This window comes from Pantherophis guttatus, chromosome 4 (genome assembly GCF_059756535.1).
Source record: "Pantherophis guttatus breed Tessera chromosome 4, ASM5975653v1, whole genome shotgun sequence".
Classification (NCBI taxonomy): domain Eukaryota; kingdom Metazoa; phylum Chordata; class Lepidosauria; order Squamata; family Colubridae; genus Pantherophis; species Pantherophis guttatus.
The window spans coordinates 131874984-131896303 of NC_142066.1; the positions used below are offsets into that span (position 1 = coordinate 131874984).

The 21320-nt window shown below is 37.9% G+C and overlaps 1 protein-coding gene across 19 annotated transcripts in view; it reads right to left on the reverse strand.

Moving 5' to 3' along the window:
- The window catches only part of MLLT10 (MLLT10 histone lysine methyltransferase DOT1L cofactor), a 186990-nt gene that overhangs the window by 44400 nt on the left and 121270 nt on the right, over positions 1-21320 (reverse strand). For all 19 annotated transcript variants that reach the window (XM_087892828.1, XM_087892821.1, XM_087892818.1 and 16 more), the window contains 3 exons: positions 19843-19938; positions 7772-8027; positions 5685-6254 (listed from right to left, as the gene is read on the reverse strand). In XM_087892828.1, coding sequence (XP_087748954.1) covers positions 5685-6254; positions 7772-8027; positions 19843-19938 — 922 coding nt within the window. The remainder of the gene's footprint in view (positions 1-5684; positions 6255-7771; positions 8028-19842; positions 19939-21320) is intronic.

Consider the following 21320-nt stretch of genomic DNA (forward strand, 5'->3'; position numbering starts at 1 on the left):
CTACATACTGCTTCATAGCCCTCTCTAAGGGGTTTACAGAGTCAGCATATTACCCCCAACAATCTGGGTCCTCATTTTACCGACCTCGGAAGGATGGAAGGCTGTCAACCTTGAGCATGGTGAGATTTGAACTGCCAAATTGCAGGCAATCAGTAGTAGCCTGCATTACTGCATTCTAACCACTGCGCCACCATAGCTACATGTTTGTATGTAAGATCTCTGAAAGAAAAATAATTCTTTATGCCTGAAAAGTATAAATAAATTATATTGTGAACACTATTATGGCATTTATCCATTGTTTTCAAGACATTTTAATTGTAACTATTGCTGTTAGCAGGTGTTTTTAGGTTTGTGAAGAGATTATTTCAGATAATAAATTTGAATTCCTTCACTGTAAGCAACTAATTGTGCAGGTACTGACTGAGGAAATAAAGAAAAATGGTAGTGTAACAGACATAAATATCACAAGCATTTTTCCGAAAAAACTTTCTGTGCTCAAAAATTGTTAAGGAAGAACAGGAAAGAGTGATTTCCTGAAATTAACCATGAGCAGAAATATTTTACATATTTGAGTAATAGCTAAAATAACTAGAAAAATAATAATTTGAAACAACTCAAACATAAAGGCAAAGGATATTTAAGTCATTCTTTAAAAAAAAAAACTAAGAAAGAAGCTGTTACATCCACCAGAGAAACAGTTGCAATTTTAAGGAAGAAATAGCACAATCAGGAAGGATAGTGACTTTAAAGTCACACCACAATGCTGTTGACTGCCCTCTTCTAGAGAAAAGGAAATGGTGTGCTTCAAAACAAAGACTCTTGCTTTTCCAATTACATTATACCCACAATTTCACTAGCATCAGAAAGAAATTCAAATAGCTATTGCTTATTGCAATTACTCTGTACTTTTTTCCTTTAAAAATGCTGCTTCTAAACTTTTATATGTAAAAATCATATCTGAAATTGATGCACAATCTGCTTTTGAGAAAGTATGTCAAATAATTATTTAAAAAATTGAAATGAGATAAGCTGAAATATTTTTAAGAGAAATATAAAATAAATGACAAATACTTAGAGGTCTTTCACATATTACATCAAAAAAATATTCAGAATTCTAAATATTTTAAATGCAGCCACTCAATAGCATAATCTTTTCCTGCCTGGAAAGCAGGCCCAAGGCTATGGGAATCCTCAAGAGAGGATGGGTGAGGGAAATAAGCAGGGGAAGGGGGCACTGTAACAGCCCTGCAATTGGTCATAAGGCCAACCGTAGGGGCACTGCGTCAGACGTAATTTTGAAACTGAGTAATAAGTAGGTTTTTTTTGGGGGGAAGGGTCGTCATAACTTTCAATGGCTGCTAAGAAACCAATCATAAGTGGAGGACTACCTATATATGAAATGTAAGATTGAATGGATCAGGGTGAAATGTAAAATTTGTTACTACCAGTTCTGTGGGCGTGGCTGGGGAGGGTTAATGTGACTGGGTGGGCGTGGCCAACTTTTTTTTTTTTTAAACTTTTCAAAGCATTTTTTCTAATGCTTTGAAAAGCCTCTGCCAATCAGGCAACTCAGCTGGAATCGTCAGAGAGGCATTTTAAAAAATACCTCTCTACCGATCAGGCAACTCAGCTGGGAGTTGCCAGAACCTCTTTGGCCAAGAGGTTGAAGAAAAAAATGCTTTGAAAAGCCTCTGATGATCCCAGCTGAGCTGCGCGATCATCTGAGGCTTTTTTTTTTTACTTTTAAAAGCATTTTTTCTTCGGAAGAGGTTGTAGAAAAAATGCTTTTAAAAGTAAAAAATAAAGCCTCTGATGATCGTGCGGCTCAGCTGGACATGGTGGGAATGGGAGTGCGCGCAGGGATTTTTGCTACCGGTTCTCCGAACCACCTGTTGCCATCGCTACCGGATCGGGCGATCCGGTCCGAACCAGGAGCATTTCACCCCTGGAATGGACAGGACCACTTAATTAAATTAACTTCAATAATTCGCTCCTGTATATGATTACAAATGCAACAAAAATATTGAACAAGTCTGGGATCTTATTATTAATTTAGCTATGGTTTTTCTTTACAGTAGAATGTAAATAGCCACTTAAAAGTTTTCCCTCTTTTCAGTCATTCTTGAATAGCTTTAATATAAAACAAACCAAGTTATGTAGAGTCCCTGAGGATTTTACTCTGTTAGTCATTGCCAATATAGGAGGTGATGCTCATCTCCATTTCAAAGCCATTGAGACAGCACTGTCTGAAGACATTTCCATGGTAATGTGGCCAACATGACCTCACAGATTGCTGTTACCTTCCCACTGAAATGGGACCTATTTATTTATTCGCATTTGCATGCTTTCGAACTGCTAAGTTGGCAAGACCTGGGGCAAGAACAGAAGTTCACCTGTAGCATAGCGTTCACATCTCTCCAGGTAACAAGCCCAGCATCTTAACTGCTGAGCCACCGCGCCACCCCAGAGGTATAGCGGTATACAAAAATTTCTGTTTCAGAAACAGATTGCTCTCTCATCACCAAATGTTCCAATTATCAAATTATCACAAGTGATGCTAGGCGTTCAAGAATATTAGTAATTTAATTATGCAATATTTCAAACTAATATCTCCGTAATTGTGTTACTATTGATAATCTTTCACAATCAATATGATTATTACTTCAATTTTAAAACAGTAAATTAGTCAATACTAATTTGTGAAAGTATCAAGTATCAAGTGTCTACTCCTCTTGCCTCACTACATACAGTTAGGTCCAGAAATATTGGGACATCGACACAATTCTAACATCTTTGGCTCTATACACCACCACAATGGAGTTGGAATGAAACAAACACAATGTGCTTTAACTGTAGACTGTCAGCTTTAATTTGAGGGTATATACATCCAACTCAGGTGAACGGTGTAGGACTTACAGCAGTTTGCATATGTGCCTCCCACTTGTTAAGGGACCAAAGGTAATGGGACAATTGGCTTCTCAGCTGTTCCATGGCCAGGTGTGTGATATTCCCTCATTATCCCAATTACAATGTGCAGATAAAAGGCCCAAAGTTCATTTCAAGTTCATTTCATTTCAATTTGGAATTTGTTGCTGTCAACTCTCAAGATGAGATCCAAAGAGCTGTCACTATCAGTGAAGCAAGGCATCATTAGGCTGAAGAAACAAAACAAACCCATCAGAGAGATAGCAAGAACATTAGCCGTGGCCAAAACAACTATTTGGAACATTCTCAAAAAGAAGGAACGCACCGGTGAGCTCAGCAACACCAAAAGACCCGGGAGACCACAGAAAACAACTGTGGTGGATGACAGAAGAATTCTTTCTCTGGTGAAGAAAACACCCTTCACAACAGTTGGCCAGATCAAGAACACTCTCCAAGAGGTAGGTGTATGTGTGTCAAAGTCAACAATCAAGAGAAGACTTCACCAGAGTGAATACAGAGGGTTCACCACAAGATGTAAACCATTGGTGAGCCTCAAAAACAGGAAGGCCAGATTAGAGTTTGCCAAACAACATCTAACAAAGCCTTCACAGTTCTGGAACAAGATCCTATGGACAGATGAGACCAAGATCAACTTGTACCAGAGTGATGGGAAGAGAAGAGTATGGAGAAGGAAAGGAACTGCTCATGATCCTAAGCATACCACCTCATCAGTGAAGCATGGTGGTGGTAGTGTCATGGCATGGGCATGTATGGCTGCCAATGGAACTGGTTCTCTTGTATTTATTGATGATGTGACTGCTGACAAAAGCAGCAGGATGAATTCTGAAGTGTTTCGGGCAATATTATCTGCTCACATTCAGTCAAATGCTGCAGAACTCATTGGACGGCGCTTCACAGTGCAGATGGACAATGACCCAAAGCATACTGCAAAAGCAACCAAAGAGTTTTTGAAGGGACAGAAGTGGAATGTTATGCAATGGCCAAGTCAATCACCTGACCTGAATCCCATTGAGCATGCATTTCACTTGCTGAAGACAAAACTGAAGGGAAAATGCTCCAAGAACAAGCAGGAACTGAAGACAGTTGCAGTAGAGGCCTGGCAGAGCATCACCAGGGATGAAACCCAGCGTCTGGTGATGTCTATGCATTCCAGACTTCAGACTGTGATTGACTGCAAAGGATTTGCAACCAAGTATTAAGAAGAGAAAGTTTGATTTATGATTATTATTCTGTCCCATTACCTTTGATCCCTTAACAAGTGGGAGGCACATATGCAAACTGCTGTAAGTCCTACACCGTTCACCTGAATTGGATGTACATACCTTCAAATTAAAGCTGACAGTCTGCAGTTAAAGCACATTGTGTTTGTTCCATTCCAACTCCATTGTGGTGGTGTATAGAGCCAAAGATGTTAGATGTTGTGTCGATGTCCCAATATTTCTGGACCTGACTGTATGAATGCTGCATGCCCTACTTTCTATTTGTATCTTAAAAGACACAGTACTTTGGAGCATGTGGGAGCACTCGCCAATACACACTACAAACTCCTTGAAACAGTTTGTCTTCCTAGGACAGGGGTCTGCAACCTTAAACACTCAAAGAGCCATTTGTACCTGTTTCCCACAGAAAAGAAAACAATAATTTATAAGAGCCAATAATTTAACAACCGGTATGACTGGGTGGATGTAGCCAACTCGACATCACTCACTCCCACTCAGTCAAGTGACCCCCACCAGCCATGCCTACCCAGCCAGTCATTAGGGCAGAGAACCAGTTGTTAATTTATTTGCCACAGCAGGCCACGCCTCACCCCTCCCTTCCAGCCACCTTTTGCCACACCCAGCCTTGGGTGTGTTGTTCGCTTTTCTTTCTCTCCTTCTCCTTCTCCCTCCCTCCCTCCCTCCCTCCCTCCCTCCCTCTCTCTCTCTCTCTCTCTCTCTTTCTCTCTCTCTCCCTCCCTCTCTCTCTCTGTGTCTGTCTGTCTCTCTCTCTGTCTCTCACTGCCCAATCTACTGCAGCAGGAAATGGCGGGAGGCTACTTCCGACCTTTGTTGGTATTGTACGCGCCTTGGTCGCTCAGAGAGACACATGACCTGCTCTCTGCCCTGACACTGGCCCACACTGCAGCCAAGGTGGCCATTGCCGGGGGCAAGTGGGGCATGGTCACATTGTGGCTCCGCATCATAAAGGGCTCCTTTATGGAGGAGGAGACTCTGTCTCCCACACTGTGAAACACACTAAATTTCATTGTGCTGTGCAAGGCATTGCAAGAGCAGCGAGCAGGCCATGGAGGTGGCAATAGCAGCGGCGTTGGCTGCTTCTCTTTGCAGCAGAAGGATGAAAGAAGAGAGCCACAGCAGAGGATTAAGCTCCGGAGCTATAAGTTGCCAACCCCTGTCCTAGGATCTCAATTCTAGAAACAGATTATAGGATTGTTGCAGATGCATTGTAGGTTTCCACATGTAATCCAAAGCACATTTGTCCCATTGAAACTGAAGCAGTGCTCACCTCTAATAAACTAGGATAACAGATGTCAAGTAAATGTAACATATGGTAAACAACAATAAAGATAAAAACTTGAAAAAAAATCTCATTTAGCCTTTAAATATTTATAAAAAGGCAACTGTTTTCGAGAAAATGTAACTTAAAACAGAGTGGAATCAAACACCAAAGTATTATTACTTTGAAGTAAAGCTAAATTAAAACATGTATCTTCTAAAATAATACTAAATGCCTACCTGAACCAATAGGAGAGGAACCCACACTGAGACTTTGTAGACTTCCATTTCTGAGCAATGTTGGAGACTTCTGCAGATTAGAGCTTGTTATGCTTCCTGCAGCAGATGCTACTGATGATGTTGGGGAGGCTGAACAAACTGATAGGTGAGAAATATTCTCCTGACTTTTATTTCCTTTGGGCCGACCAGGCCCATGCTTACATTGCTTATTTCCTTTTCGTTTCTTTTCCTTTATGGTTTCATCTTCTATCCCAGATGACTGAGCACGTTTGTATCCTGTTGGAGTAAGGTTTGAACTACCTAATTCTCCAGGTGAACTGTCAAAAATAGTAGGCTGGGAGGAAACAGTTGAGGTTGAAGGAAGATTAATTAAGGAAGTAAAGCAATTCAAACCACCTTCCTGACTTCCAATCTCTCCTTTATATACATCTTTGGCTGACAAAGTTTGCTGAGAATGAGTATAGCTGTCATTACGTAGATCTGAGTCTGTAAAGCTCAAAAAATCCTGGGGAGATTGAACAGAACTTCCAGAGGATGATTTTGTACTGTTTGGAGTTCCCAAAAAACTTCCTGGAGAAAAGAGATGGGGAGAAGTGTTGATTGTTGAAAACAGATGTTTACTCTATCAGCAAATATGTAAGTATATTATTAAAAGAAAATTTTACTGACATTATGAATTTTGAGTTATTAAGAAACTTCTGGACATGCATGTAGCTTTTTCTGTTTTCCAGAATTAACCAACTCAGTAATTACACATATTCATGGTTTACAGCAACAGTTTTTTTAAAAAAATTACAATTTAGAAAACTTTCTTGGCAGGTTTTCTAACTAGTCACTAAAGTTCTACTTAATATTACTGCTAATATAGCAATAGCAATAGCACTTAGACTTATATACCGCTTCACAGTGCTTTCCAGTCCTCTCTAAGCGGTTTACAGAGTCAGCATATTGCCCCCAACAATTTGGGCCCTCATTTTACTGACCTCGGAAGGATGGAAGGCTGAGTCAACCTTGAGCCGGTGAGACCCTAACTGCCAAACTTCTGGCAGCCGGTGATCAGCAGAAGTGGCCTGCAGTACTGCATTCTAACCACCGCGCCACCGTGGCTTTTAATATATTATTTTTTAAGTTAGCAACCAACAAAAAACACCTTCAAATTAATTTATGGTAAACCAACCAGAGTCACTTGTTCTCTGAGAATGCCATTTATATGAATTAGACAAATAAAATAAAAATAAAAATTACATCTCTCCAACTGCTGGTTCTTTGGGCGGAAAAATATGTAAGAAAGAAATTAAAATAATCCTGGGAAAGCTAAAACAAGCAGTAACTTGTTCTTATCATATGTCCCTGATATGCCCTTTGTAGGCAGTACAAAGATCAGGAGCAAAATAAACAGGTAATTTTCTCCCCTCTAAAAAAATTATCTCTGCCTTTTTCTTACTAAACTTACTTAACTCTTACCACACTTTCTCATAATATCTAGATTGGGCAATTAAGAGGAATCCTGATCTGAAAAATACTTTTTATTGATTACAAACATATTTTTAAATCAAAAGGGAAGAATAATACTCCAGATTTCAGAATTGGCAAATGAAACAATCCATTATATGTAATATATTACAGTAAAGATAATAGGAAATATTCCAATAAGAGAAATACCTTTTTCAACTATAAAATCATTCCAAGAAAAGCAAAGAATTCAATTTATATGGGAAAATATTCTTCTCAGTACTATTATATATTCAACTAATTCTTGATAAAAACATGCAGTGCTTTCTTTGATACTGTATATTGTTTCTCAAAAATATTTTCTCTCCCCTAAATTAGTATAAAATATAATTCTTATATCAATAAAGTATAGGTTTTCACAGTTATTTGTTAGGAAAATTACTTCTAGATAATGCCATGTAAGATACTGAGCATGTGCTGAAATTTTGCTGCTGCTAGCTTCTCAAGGGAAATTCTGAAGCTACTTATATTCTTCACATACTAAATATGAAAAATATATTTCATCTAAATTTATTATTTTTAATTTAAATTCCACTTGGCACTGAAGAAAGCAATAGAGTACCCTTCAATAATACCTTGTTGAAAAGTACAAGCTGCTGATACTGCAGTTCCAGGAGTCCTGGCAGCACCAGGCTTTCTTCCCCTTTGACCTGAATTATGACCTCCTGACTTCTTCCCTTTGCTCTCTGAACCTCTGGCCTCTGAAACATCTTTGCCACTTGAAGCATGTGCAGAGACTTCCTGGAAATTTGCATTTGTAAAACGAGCTGTGGTATCTTCCAGTCTCTTCAATGACCCTGTCATAGAGCTGTTGGTAGTGCTTGTGTAAGTCTTAACAGTATTGAATTGAGAAAAGGGAAGTTGAGAGAGACAGTTAGACCACAAGGAACTGACATAAAACTTTGCAGCAATCAGTGGCAGTGTAGATATATACCTGCCCTTAAATTATACTTAACTGGCTCTCCACAGTACCTATAAAAGCAGCTCCTATTTAATTACATTCTTTTGCTCTTTATTGAAAGATTCTGAAAACTTCTCCAATGTAACTCAATGATATAACCCCAAAAAAAGCTTCATTTCCTGTTTTTCTGCTGTTTTTAACTGCTGTGTCTTAAATCTCTACTATTATTGATTTGATATTCTGACTAAAGAGAAAATAAAGAAAATTGCATTATTTTAATATATTCAGCACAGTGGCAAATAGTTCATCACCTTAGCTTTACAAATAAAAGTATATATAAGATAGAGCACAAATATCTACCCTGAAAAAGCCATTTAATTTTAAAATGACTCTTTGGCTTAATTCAGAAAATACAATGTTACAAAATATCATGATTGTATACACACAATGTCATCTCACAGCACATCCATGAAACTTATTACCATCTGACATTTAAAAAATTAGCATCTAAAATTAATTTTACTCTTTTCCCCTTTAGCAACAATCAAGATGACTTTTTTTTCAAAAAATAATAATAATTGAACACTAGTTTTCAGGGTTGCAATTCCTAAAGCAAACAGGCCAAATTATATGTAATATTAAGATGATAAAACTTTACAAGTATAAGCAAGAATTGGAAAAGCTCTCTGAACATACATATGCTCTCACATATGTATAAACCAGTTGGAGATGTTCCTCTGCAATTACTTCCCCTTCAGCAACTTCAAATGGAATTGTGTTTTTATCCTAATCACTTTTTAGAATTTGCCCCTAAAATGCCATTCAAAGATAAAAATGGTTTGGTTTTAGTTCTTATTTAAGTCTTATTACTTTTAACTGTTTTTATATTTATCTTTTAACCAATCTGTAAGCCAACCAAAGTCACTATATCAGTGAGATGGATGCCATATAAATTTAAATTTAATCTGTATTAAATTTAAATTTAATCTGTATTAAAGTATTATTTAATCTGCTTTGTGAAATAAATTGCAACAATTCTATTTATTAGAATTTCAAAAAAAAATTAAAATCCCAATCAATTATTACAACAATCCATATAAAATAAAAATGGAGGATGTAGCATTCCAGATATCTGTGAGGGGAGATATTGTAATCTACAGCCAGATTCACTGTAGCTTTTCTTCACTGTTAACATACTGGGGGGAAAGACTTCAAATCTAACATCCAATCCATTTGCAATCTTCTCTATCAGTTTTCCTACTGACTTTCTAGAGAAGCCAGTAGAGATTGGAAATGGTGATCACATGATCACAAGAAACTTGGCAACCAATTATGAATACAAATAGGTTGCCAAGCACTGAAATACAATCTTGTGACTGGTAGAACCATGATTTTTACAACAGCTGGAAGTGCCTTATGAACTGTAAAGCATTTCTCCAAAGCCCTTTGTGACTGTGAACAGCTGTTAATCAAGTTGTGAACTACCAGTATTCCATATTACTTTAATCCTGATTGCTCAATTCCAAACCAGTTACTGATATGCACATTTTCAAAGAAAGTATATAATTTACCAGCATCAGTAACTAATTCTAGGTCAGAATATTACACATAACCTTTTCTGAATTTTTCAATATTAAACAAATTTGCTTAATTTGCTATTAACAGTTTGCTTAACTAGATATATTATTATTCTGGTAATAATAAAAATATGTACTGTCCAAAATTCTTGGTATTTTTAAAATTTTTACTACTTGGAGTGTGTAGTATCTACCAGTGTTTTCCCCAAAATAAGATCCAGTCTTATTTTCTTTTGGACTCCAAAATAAACACTAGGGCTTATTTTTGGGGATGTCTTATTTCTTTTGAGTGCCGTTGGTGCTAGATGGGGGTGTAGAGCTGCTCCACGTGCCCCACAGGGCTTACCTCAGGGCCCCTGCAGTCAGTCCATCCCCACCCCGACACCTGCCTCACCTCGCTCAAGCACCTCTGGCAGCCCCGTCCAGCAAGACCCCATGTGGCCACCGGCCCATTTCTTCTGGCACCAGCACAGCTCCCAAGCGCCACAAGGCGAGGGGTGAGGAACTTCCCCATGCGTCCTGCACCTGTTTACCTCAGAGCCCCTGCAGCCAAGCCATCCATTCCTTAACACCCACCTCATCCCGTGATGGCAACATTGGTGCGTCGCTCGGTCTCCTGCTCCATTCTGGCCTCAAGCAAGCAGAAGTGAGCCGGCAGCCAAGTGTGGATGGCCTACCTGCGGGGGCCCTGAGGTAAGCTGGTGTGGGGCATATGGGGAAGCTTCACCCTCCTGTCTCGTGGCCAGAGCACCTATCCGTTACTTGACCTCCTACTCCAGTGCCGTGCCGGAGCCATAAAAAGAAGTAGGCCGGCATCCACGTTGGCTCCTGCTGCACACAGCTGTGTTCTGCCCCAGCTACGGACCCCAAAGAACACAGCACACACAAAGTCCGTTCAAACCTTAATTTACTGAATAAACCAGTCTTTTACAACAACGGCTGTTAATTAATTGCATTAACAGCCGCCAAGAATTCAAAGAATAATAACTGAAAACTTACTATGATTGGCAGAATGCCCAGAAGCAATTTGCAGGAAGCTGATAAGATAAGCAAGACAAAACACGAAAGTATGTGAACTAAGCTGTTCCCTGCAAATTGCTTCAGTCGGCGTTCCTCCTTAAATAGGTTAAGGGAGTCGCCAATCAGCCCCAAGCCTTACTCTCGAGGAGACCTCCTCCTGAGGAGCCATTCCTGCCTTTTGGCAGCTCTGTGCGCCTGTGCATCGAGAAGAGGCTCCTCCTCTTCGTCCTCTTCACTTAAGGGAGCTTCTGGGGTTCTGAAGGCCCTGGCTGAATCCCCGCCCCTGGCACCACATCTTCTCCAGCCTCCTCATTGTCCGACTCAAGTGCCAGCTGCACAGGCTGCTGGCACAGCACCATAGCAGCCTCCTCGCTGTCTGAATCAACTACTAGCTGCACAGGCAGCATACAGGCCAAAACAAGTTGTTGGTGTTGCTGCCGCAAGGCAATTGTTAGGGTGTGGATGGCCTGGCTGCCAAACTGTGTAAAAACACTGGAAATTTCACAAGATCTAAACACCAAATGTCATCAAAACTGAAATATGAAAATAAATATTTGTGATTTTATAGAACTATAGAACTGCAAAAGGCATGGTGGATAAAAGTGTGAACAACAGAAAATATTCTTATGTACACACAGTTGTTATATCTATTTCTTATTCTTAATAGATATTGGTTTTATTTATTTCTTTAAATCAGATAAACATGGATTAACATCTGCTATGGAAAGTACTAGACTGGAAAATATTCTTATGGTGCTTCTATTTACAGAAAATATACTATAATTTTTAATGTTAGAATGACATGGCTTTAAGACTTAAAGGGGGACCGGAAGCTGACATTGTGGCGAAACGGATGGGTGATTCTGGGGCTCCAGGATCCCTGCTGATAGCCCTGCTGCTGGACGGTCCATTTCGGACCCCACAGTCTAGTTTTGACTGTGGTAGTAGAGGGCACATCCTGTCGATCCCAGGGACATCGCAAAGTCCCTGGTTGATCCAGGAAAGCCCTTTTTCTGGCAGCAGGGTAGCAGCCATTGCGGTTGCTGAGGCTGGGACAGCTCCAGGAAGAAGAAAGAAGAATGACAGTAAATAGATGTGGTGAGAAAGCTTTATTTTTTAACTAATACAAAGAACATCCTGAGAGATAAGAGACTTGGAGAGCAAGAGTAAGACAAATTAAGCAGCAAATTTAATTTGGAATGGTTTTTTTATACCCGATTATCTAATTGAGGATTTTAAAATTAGTTTCTTTTTTACTACTGACCGGGACTGGATTGAAAGAGAAGAGACTAATATTGGTAATTTTTTTTCTGAGCCGTGCCTTTTTAAAGTGACTGTTTGATTTTTTGTGATTGAAGTATTTCCTTTTTCTTCTTTTTTCTGTAATTTTTTATTAATTTTTAATAAAGAAGGTCTGGGTTTTAAAGTGCAGGAAAGTTAGGAGAGTGTGTAGTGCTGCCATCTGCTGGAAAAGAAAGAAAGAAACTTTGTTGCCATGTCTATACAAGCAATAAGCTGAGAGATATTTTGTAGCCATAATAAAATGATTCTGAACTTCCAGATTGATAAGTGTGTGAAGAGAACATCTGAGGAAGTGGAACTATCTGTATTGTTTACACAGATGTTCTTGCTGGATTTATTTGAAGGAGGAGTCTTGGAAAACTATAGAAGGAAATCTTTTTGGTTTTCTTCTTTTGGGCAGTTACTTTATTTTTCTTGTTTGTGGCTTGGCTAAGAGATAACTCTCTGTATGCTTTCTGGGTACAAATGTGTTTGAAAGATCTTCTTCTTTTTGAGATTCTTATATAACTGAATTGGATTAAGTAACTCAAGAGCCTGAAAATTTATTGTTGATTTTTTGAATTTGGATTTTTATATTATTTTACTTTCTCTCCCCCCCTCCCCCATTTTGGCTGGCTTGTCTCTTTTTTTCTTTCCTTTTTTTGTTCTTTTTTTAATCCTTTTTTTCTTTTTTGACTCACATCTAATGGATTAGGGTTTGGAAGAACCTGAAGACTTGTTTCATTTTCTCCTTTTTCCTTTTTATATTTGGCATTCTTTCTTTTTTCTCCTTTTTAATTCATTTTTGGCTTTGGCCTTGGCTGATCACTGAATAAAATGAGCAGAAAAGTTGCAACAGTGGGAGTTGCTGCAACCACGCCTTCTTCATCTCCATCTGGAGGACAACGTACCAGTTCCTTCTCACAGGGAGGGACTACTCAGGGTACCGTCAGTCAAATTATGCCGACTGGCGACTCCCAGGGGGAGGGCCTTCTCTGTGCGGGCTCCAACCCTTTGGAATGAACTGCCCCCTGAGATACGAAATATCCCTGATCTCCGTGCTTTCCACCGTGCCCTCAAGACCCTGATGTTCCAACAGGCGGGGCTAAACATATGAACATGTGAATGATTTTTTAAAATGTTATCTAATTCTGGGTTTTATTTAATTGACCAAACTAAGTAATAATTTTAATTAGCAATTTTATGATGTTTGTGTATCTATATTTTTCTTGACTGTACACCGCCTTGAGTCCTACGGGAGAAAGGCGGTATAGAAATATAATTAATAAATAAATAAATAAATAAATAAATAAATAAATAAATAAATAAATAAATAAATAAATAAATAAATAAATAAATAAATTCAGGTGATGCTTCAAAGACAAAGACAAAGGCACATCGATACAAACGATTCTGCAAACAGTCCAAATGATGGAACAACAACTACTCAAGACTGATGAAAAAGTCCAAAGGATGGAACAACAATTACTTAACATAGATGAAAAAGTGGTCAGCATTCAGCAAACAATGTCAAAATATGAAGAAAGGCTGCAAAAATTGGAGAAAAAGGATAATCAAAAAGAGGAAAAAGTGAAAGATATAGATAATAGACTATATTATTGAACATGAAAGGAGTGATTTAATTGGATGGGAAATGGATAAAGCAGAATTTTATCTTAGATTTCAAAATGTGAAAGAAGAAAAAGGAGAAAATTTGGCTGACATTATGATTGAGATGCTGGCCGATGCTCTAGAAATTACCAAAGAAAAGATGATGGACGGTGTGGACGAGATATATCAATATCTATACTGGATATGCAATGCATAATAAGCTGCCATGAGAAGTACATATAAGATTTACTAAGAAATCGATTAAAGCACAAATTCTTCAGGTGGCCAGAGAAAAAGCTTTGAAATACAAGGAGAAAGAAGTGGTGATTTTGAAACAAATACCAAGAAAAGTGAGAGAGATGAGAAGAGAAGAGAATACCAATTTTTGACCAAAATATTAATCCAAAAAGGAATCAACTACAGATGGCTGATACCAGAAGGGTTAATCTTAATGTGGCAACTTCAAAGATATAGGTTGGATACAATTGATAAAGCGAGAGCTTTTTATCAAGATTTTCTTAAAGAAAAGGAAGTGGCAATGGAAATGGAAACCCAAAGTACAGTAGTGCAAGTAAAGTTCACAGAAGAGGAATTGGCAATGATTGAATCAACAGAAGGCGCCATAGGTGGGATTGTGGAATACAAGGAACAACGGGAAGTAAGATCAACTAGAGCCATGATGGCGAACCTATGGCACGCGTGCCACAGGTGGCTGCGGAGCCATATTAATGGGCACGCCAGCTCAGCTCTGGGACGCATGCGCGCGCCGGCCAGCTGATTTTCGGGCTTTCTGGGCCCACCAGAAGTAGGGAAACAGGCTGTTTCCTGCCTCTGGAGGGCCTGGTGGGGGGGTGGGGAAGGCCCGTTTTTCTTTCTTACCTGGCTCCAGATCCTCTCTGTGTATCTGGGAACAGCGAAAACAGCCTTTCCCACTCCCTTGGAGGCCCTACAGAGGCTCAAAGGGCCCATTTCCCAACTCCCGGTGGGACAGGAAGTGACGTTTTTTCCTGTCCCCAGCCTCCAGAGACTCCTAGAGAGGCTCCTATAGACTCCTAGAGAGGTTCTGGAGGCTGGGGACAGCAAAAAATGTCACTTCCTGTCCCACCGGGAGTTGGGAAATGGGCCTTTTCAGCCTCCGTAGGGCCTCCAAGGGAGTGGGAAAGGCTGTTTTCACCGTTCCCAGATACACAGAGAGGATCTGGAACCAGGTAAGAAAGAAAAACGGGCCTACCAGGCCATCATGTGCCAGGAACGGGGGGAGGGGGTTGCGCACACATGCGCGTGGGCACGTGCGCGCGCGACCCTTCCCCGCCCCCCCTCTCCTAGCATGCGATGGCAAAAGGTTAGCCATCACTGAACTAGAGCAACAAAACTTACATATAAACTATGAATATGGAAGAAAATAAATTAATTTCAATAAACATAAATGGACTTAACTCAGTAGTGTAAAGGAGAAAGGTGTTTCATGAAATTAGAGAAATTAAAATTTGACATAATTTGTCTACAATTTGTCATATTAAAAAGCAACATGAACAATTACTGATACAACCCAAATTTGGAAGAACTTTTTTATCGTTGTCACAAAATAAAAAGAGAGGAGTTGTTTTATATATTAGAAATTCAATATTGGCGGAGCAAATATATGCAGATTCAGAAGATCTGAATTTCGATGGTGGAAATAATTGATAATAATATGAAAATTCTTTTGGTAGCAATATATGCTCCAAACAATAATCAAAGTGACTCTTATCAAAAGTTGCACATGAAAATAATTGAAATGGAGTATGACAATATATGCATGATGGGCGATTTTAATGGAATAGTGAATGAGAACTTGGACTATAAAACACTCAAAACAGTAAGACATAATAGAAAGACACTACCAAAATCCTTTTGACAGAGGAAATAAATTTGAAAGATGTATGGAGGAAGAGAAATGGGAAAAACAGACAATATACCTTTTACTCCAATAGACACTCATCTTGTCTAGGCTAAATATGATATGGACTACAATGGATTTAACTTTGCAAATAGAACACATGGAAATAGAAACAAATTTATGGGCTGATCACAATCCTGTGATAGTTACCTGGAAAGGTCGAAAAAGAAAATCCAGATCGACTTTAAATAACACTATTTTAAAAGAAAAAGACTTTGTACAGAAAATGGAGAGAGAGTTGGCCTTCTTTTTTAAGGAGAATAAGAAAGAAGATACATTGGCAAAAATCTTTGGGATACAATGAAGGCCTATGCCAGAGGCCTAATAATAGACTATACAAGGAAAAGAAATGTGAAGAAAAGACAAACTTCTAAAATATTAATTGATGAATATAAGAGATTTGAAAAGGAGCTCCAGAAAGATCCATGCAAAAAAGATGTAAAAATGAAAATGGATATAATAAAGCACAAAATGGACTTACTGGAGAAGGAAGAATTAGTCCAAAAAATAAGAAGCGTGAAACAGAATTATTTTGAAAATGCGAATAAACCAGGAAGATGGTTAGCATATAAATTGAAAAAAGAAAGAGAATCAGGAAAAATCACACAATTAATTGATGATCAAGGGCAAAGTAAATTTGGAAATAAAGAGATGGGAAAAATAACTTGACAAGAAGAATATTATAGACAACTTTATAAGGGAGAGATAATAGAGGAGGAAAAAGTGGCAAGGTACTTACAAGATGCAAAACTGCCTCGGATGCCCAAAGATATCGAGGAGATGTTGGAGGGGAGCATAACGATGATGAAATTAACAGAAGCAATTAAGAAGCAGAAGAATGGAAAGGCACCCAGGCCAGATGGCTTACCTGTTGAATACTATAGGGCATTACAAAAATCTTTAAGTCTCCCATTATTGGATGTTATGAATGAAGTGATGACAAAGAAGAAAATACCCAAATCATGAACTGAGGCGTATATTACATTGATCCATAAGGAGGATACAGACCCACAACAAATCAAAAACTATAGGCCTATATCCCTACTAAATTCAGATTATAAAATTTTTGCTTCAATATTGGCAGAAAGGCTTAAGAGATATTTGAATAATTTTATACAAATAGATCAGAATGGATTTCTCCCAAAAAGACAATTTATTTATTTATTTATTTATTTATTTCAATTTGTATACCGCCCTTCTCCTAGTGGACTCAGGATGGTGCACAGCCAGAACTAAAACACATACCAATACAAAATTTAAAATTATTAAAAGAATTACATAACTGGCCCAAATTTAAAACAATTCAATTAAAACCCAATGACAATTTAAAAACGAAAAAACTAAAAAAGACTAAAAAAGGGGGAGGGGGTTCACGCCAGCCCTGCTTGATGGAAAAGAAAAGTTTTCAGGGCACGGCGAAAGACCGATATCCTTCGTATCTCTGGGGGCAAATCGTTCCAGAGGGCAGGAGCTGCCACAGAGAAGGACGTCCCCTTCTCAGAATTATTAAAAATAAATTCAGAATTAAAAATAATTCTGAGAAGGGGAGAACAAGTTTAATGTGGATTAAAGAATGGATAACTTTGAGAAACACTAGATTATTGAACTTGGAGGGACATGATTTGTTGATCGGGTGGATGCCTTTTTATGGTATAAAAGAACAAAAATACAGGGGTACTTTAGAAGGCACCAGATATGAGAAGCTTTATTGTTGAAGGTTAAAAAACATTATTATTTGAAAATTCCAGTCTGGGTATCTACAATTGAAGCTTTTTCATACCCAGTAATATTTAAAAGGGAACTAATTGTTAGATATAGTGAATTATTGGATGAAAAGGGTGAACTTAAATTAAAGCAAGAACTAGAAGATCAAGGATGTAAGATGGATTGGTTTTCATATATGCAAATACGTACTAGATATGAAGAAGATCTCAAACAAGAAAGATTTTATAATGTTTTGACTAATTTAGATAAGATTTTCATGGGTTCTGATGATCATCTAAGCAAAAACCTATATGGATATTTGTTAGAGGTAAAGTTGGAAGAAGAACAAGTTAAAGAATCAATGATAGCATGGGGGAAAAATTTTGGCCATGGTATTGATTTAGAAAAATGGCAAAAAATTGTGGTCGCATAACTATAAAATGACTATGTCTATAGCATATAAAGAGAATTTGTATAAGATGTTTTACAGGTGGCATTTACCCCTAACGAGGATAGCCAGAATGTTCAAGAATAAATCGGAGAAGTGTTGGAAGTGTCATCAGACTCCAGGATCTTATTACCATTTGTGGTGGACATGCACAAAAGCAAAGGGATATTGGACTGAGATACACACGTGGTTGGAAAAAATGACAAAGAGACACATTGACTTTAAACCAGAGATATTTTTATTAGGGATCTTACCAGAGACATATAATGAAGAATTGCAATATTTAATTGTGAACGTTTTAACAGCGGCCAGAATTGTATTTGCTAAAAACTGGAAAGGAGAAAAGATACCTACTGATGACGAAGTTATTAAGAAAATGATAGATTGTGCTGAAATGAGTAAATTGACATTTGAAATAAGAGAACAGAAAGTAAACAATATTATTTGATATGGGATTTATTTTACCAATGGATAGATAATAAAACATGGAGATAAATATGAAATATGAAGTGGAAGTTGAGATAAAATAAGTGAAATATTTTTTTATGACAATAAGCTTTGGTCATATATTGATATTTTGAAGATGGGATTGAGCACAAAAGGATGTTAATCAATCGATACACTGTCTGTAATTGTTTGGCACGATGATGCTTTTATGTTTTGTTTTGTTTTGTATTGTTTTGTTTTAAAATAAAAAATTGTTTTTGCAAAAAAAAAAAAAAGACTTAAAGGGGGACTAGTACTCATTAGTTCTAGTATTAAAAATTATAGTATATTTTTGTTTTGGCCGGGCCATCAACATCCTGACAACTAATTTGCCTTGCGGCAGTTCCAACAGCCCCATCTAGGACCGCACGTGCATCGCTCAGCCTCTCTCCTGTTCCGTTGCGGCAGAAGCAAAGAGAAGCAGGCCAGCAGCCACATGGAGTCCTGAATGGGAGTTTTGGAGCCACCGTCACAAGACCAGGCAGGACATTTTGTCCTGACTGTGGGGCCCTCAGGTAAGCTGGTGTGGGATGCATGGGACAGCTCCACACATCCCGCCTCGTTTTGTCCTCTACCCCCCACTACCTCATTTCGTCCTCCACCCATCACCTTGTTTCATCCTCTACCCCCAAGTTCATTTCATCCTCCACCCCCAGCTCATTTCGTCCTCTACCCGCCCCAGCTTGATTTTTATGGCTGCACCACACCTCACCTAGTACAACCAGAAGGTGAGCAGGACTTAATTAGGCCTTATTTTGGAGATAAGGCCTACTTTAGGTGCAGGCATGAAAATCGGGCTAGAGCTTGTTTTCGGGGCAGGTCATATTTTTGGGGAAACATGGGTATGCAGTTATTTTGTGTAAAGACCTGAAACATACTTTAAAAATTTGAAGCACACCACTGAAATAAAAAGGTACATCTTCCACAAAACTAAAAATCTGTATTAGAAAAACATAATACTATCGATTTAATATAATCTCTTGGTTTTCTTCTACATACATTCCAATCAATTAAACAGTAAAATAGTTATTACAGACAAATTAAAAATATTTAAATTTTATTGAATTTTTTTATTGAAATTTAATAAATAAAAATAAATTTTAAATTTTATTAAATGCCAAGATTATTACTTACTCTTTCACAAAAGTTGTATTTAAATATTAGCAGGTGTTTAATTTTCAGTACTTTACATTTGGAAACATAAAACTAGATTATAGACACAATAAAATTATTTATTTAGTAGAATGAGGAAAAAGGCTAATAAATGATTTTTTTCAAGTTTAAATTATGACTTAGATGTCACATGTAACAGTCATAACAGAGTTAATTTACTGGAAAACTTAAGTCTCTAAATATAAACTAAAATTAAACAATTTTAGTTCAAAGGTGGTTCCGCTGCAGTATTTATAATTTCTATTTTAATTTCAGTTGCTCTAGGAATAATTCTTCTGTGGAAAGATCCAACTGAAATAAATATGACTTTATTCTTGTAAACAATTAACATTTTAAAAATCAAGTTTATTTTATCACAAATGTCTATCAAAATTATTTAATCCAAATCACTATTTATTATCAAAAGAAATTTATAATAAAGTTTGGAAACTACTGAAATCCTCATTTCATAAATATAAAAAAAGGAGACATCATTTCAAGAAAAATTACAAGTAATATTCACTTACTTTCTCTGTAGTTACAGTAAGGGAAGGAACCAAGGATGGCGAAGAATCTGTTTGCTTCTTATGTTTTTGTCTATGCTTTTCCTTTTCTTTATATTTCTAGAAAATTAAAGGTAAAAGCAACATTAGATAATTATTTGCATTTTAACAACAGGTGGTCCTTAAAGGTGATTGCTAAGTGAATTGCATCAGATTTTATGACCTTTTTTCCATGGTCAGTAAGCGAATCACTGCAATTATTGAATAATCATGCAGTCATTAAGTCTCCCAGTGACATTGTTTATCAGAAACTTGCTGGGATGGTTATAGGTTGCAATCACAGGACTCCAGAGTGCTTCCACCATTGTAAATACATGAAGGTTTCTAGATACCTGAATTTTGATTGTGTGACCATGGGAATACTGCGTTAGTTTTAAGTACACAACTTGGTTGTTAAAGTCTTTTTTTCAGTGCTATTTTAACTTCAAATACTCACTAAAAGAATGGTTGTAAGGACTACCTATATTAATAAATTACTTTTCTAACATTAACTGAAAATTTATGATGTATATACAACAAATATTTTATTTAATAATGTTCAGTTGAAGCAAAACTATTAATGAGGTCGATTTTCTTCCAAAGTTGGTCTTTTCTTCCCAAAGCTGGGTATTATAAAACAAAACTGTACTTTGTTTTTTTGCTTAGTACAGGCAGTCCTTGACTTATGACCACAATGGAGGCCATAATTTCTGTTGCTGAGTGAGATATTTGTTAAGTGAGTCTTGTCCCTTTTTATGACCTTTCTTACCTGAGTTGTTAAGTGATCACTGGAGTTGATAAGTTAGTAACCTGATTATTAAGTGAATCTGGCTTCCCCATTGACTTTATCAGAAGGTCACAAAAGGGGATCACATGAACCCAAGACACTGCAACTGTCATAAATATGAGTCAGTTGCCAAGCATCTGGATTTTGATCAGGTGACCACAGGAATGCTGCAAAGTTCGTAAGTGTGAAAAATGGTCATAAGTCACTTTTTTCAGTGCCATTGTACATTTGAACAGTCACTAAACAAACTGTTTTAAGTCGAGAACCTTCTGTAATCTACACATCTTTTATTTGCAATTTATATTACAAATCCGTACCAATTGGGTTTCAGGCCGGGGTACAGCACGGAGACAGGATTGGTCACGCTGGTGGATAATCTTTGGAGGGCTCAGGACAGGGGATACTTCTCTGTTCTGGTCCTCTTGGATCTTTCGGCGGCTTTTGATACCATCGACCATGGTATCTTGCTGCGACGGCTCGAGGGGTTGGGAGTGGGAGGCACTGTTCTACGGTGGTTCTTCTCTTATCTCTTGGGCTGTATGCAAGCGGTGTTGGCAGGGGGCAGAGGTCGGCTATGAGGCCCCTCACTTGTGGGGTGCCTCAGGGGTCGGTCCTCTCGCCTCTCCTGTTTAACATCTATATGAAGCCGCTTGGGAAAATCATCTGTGGTTTTGGG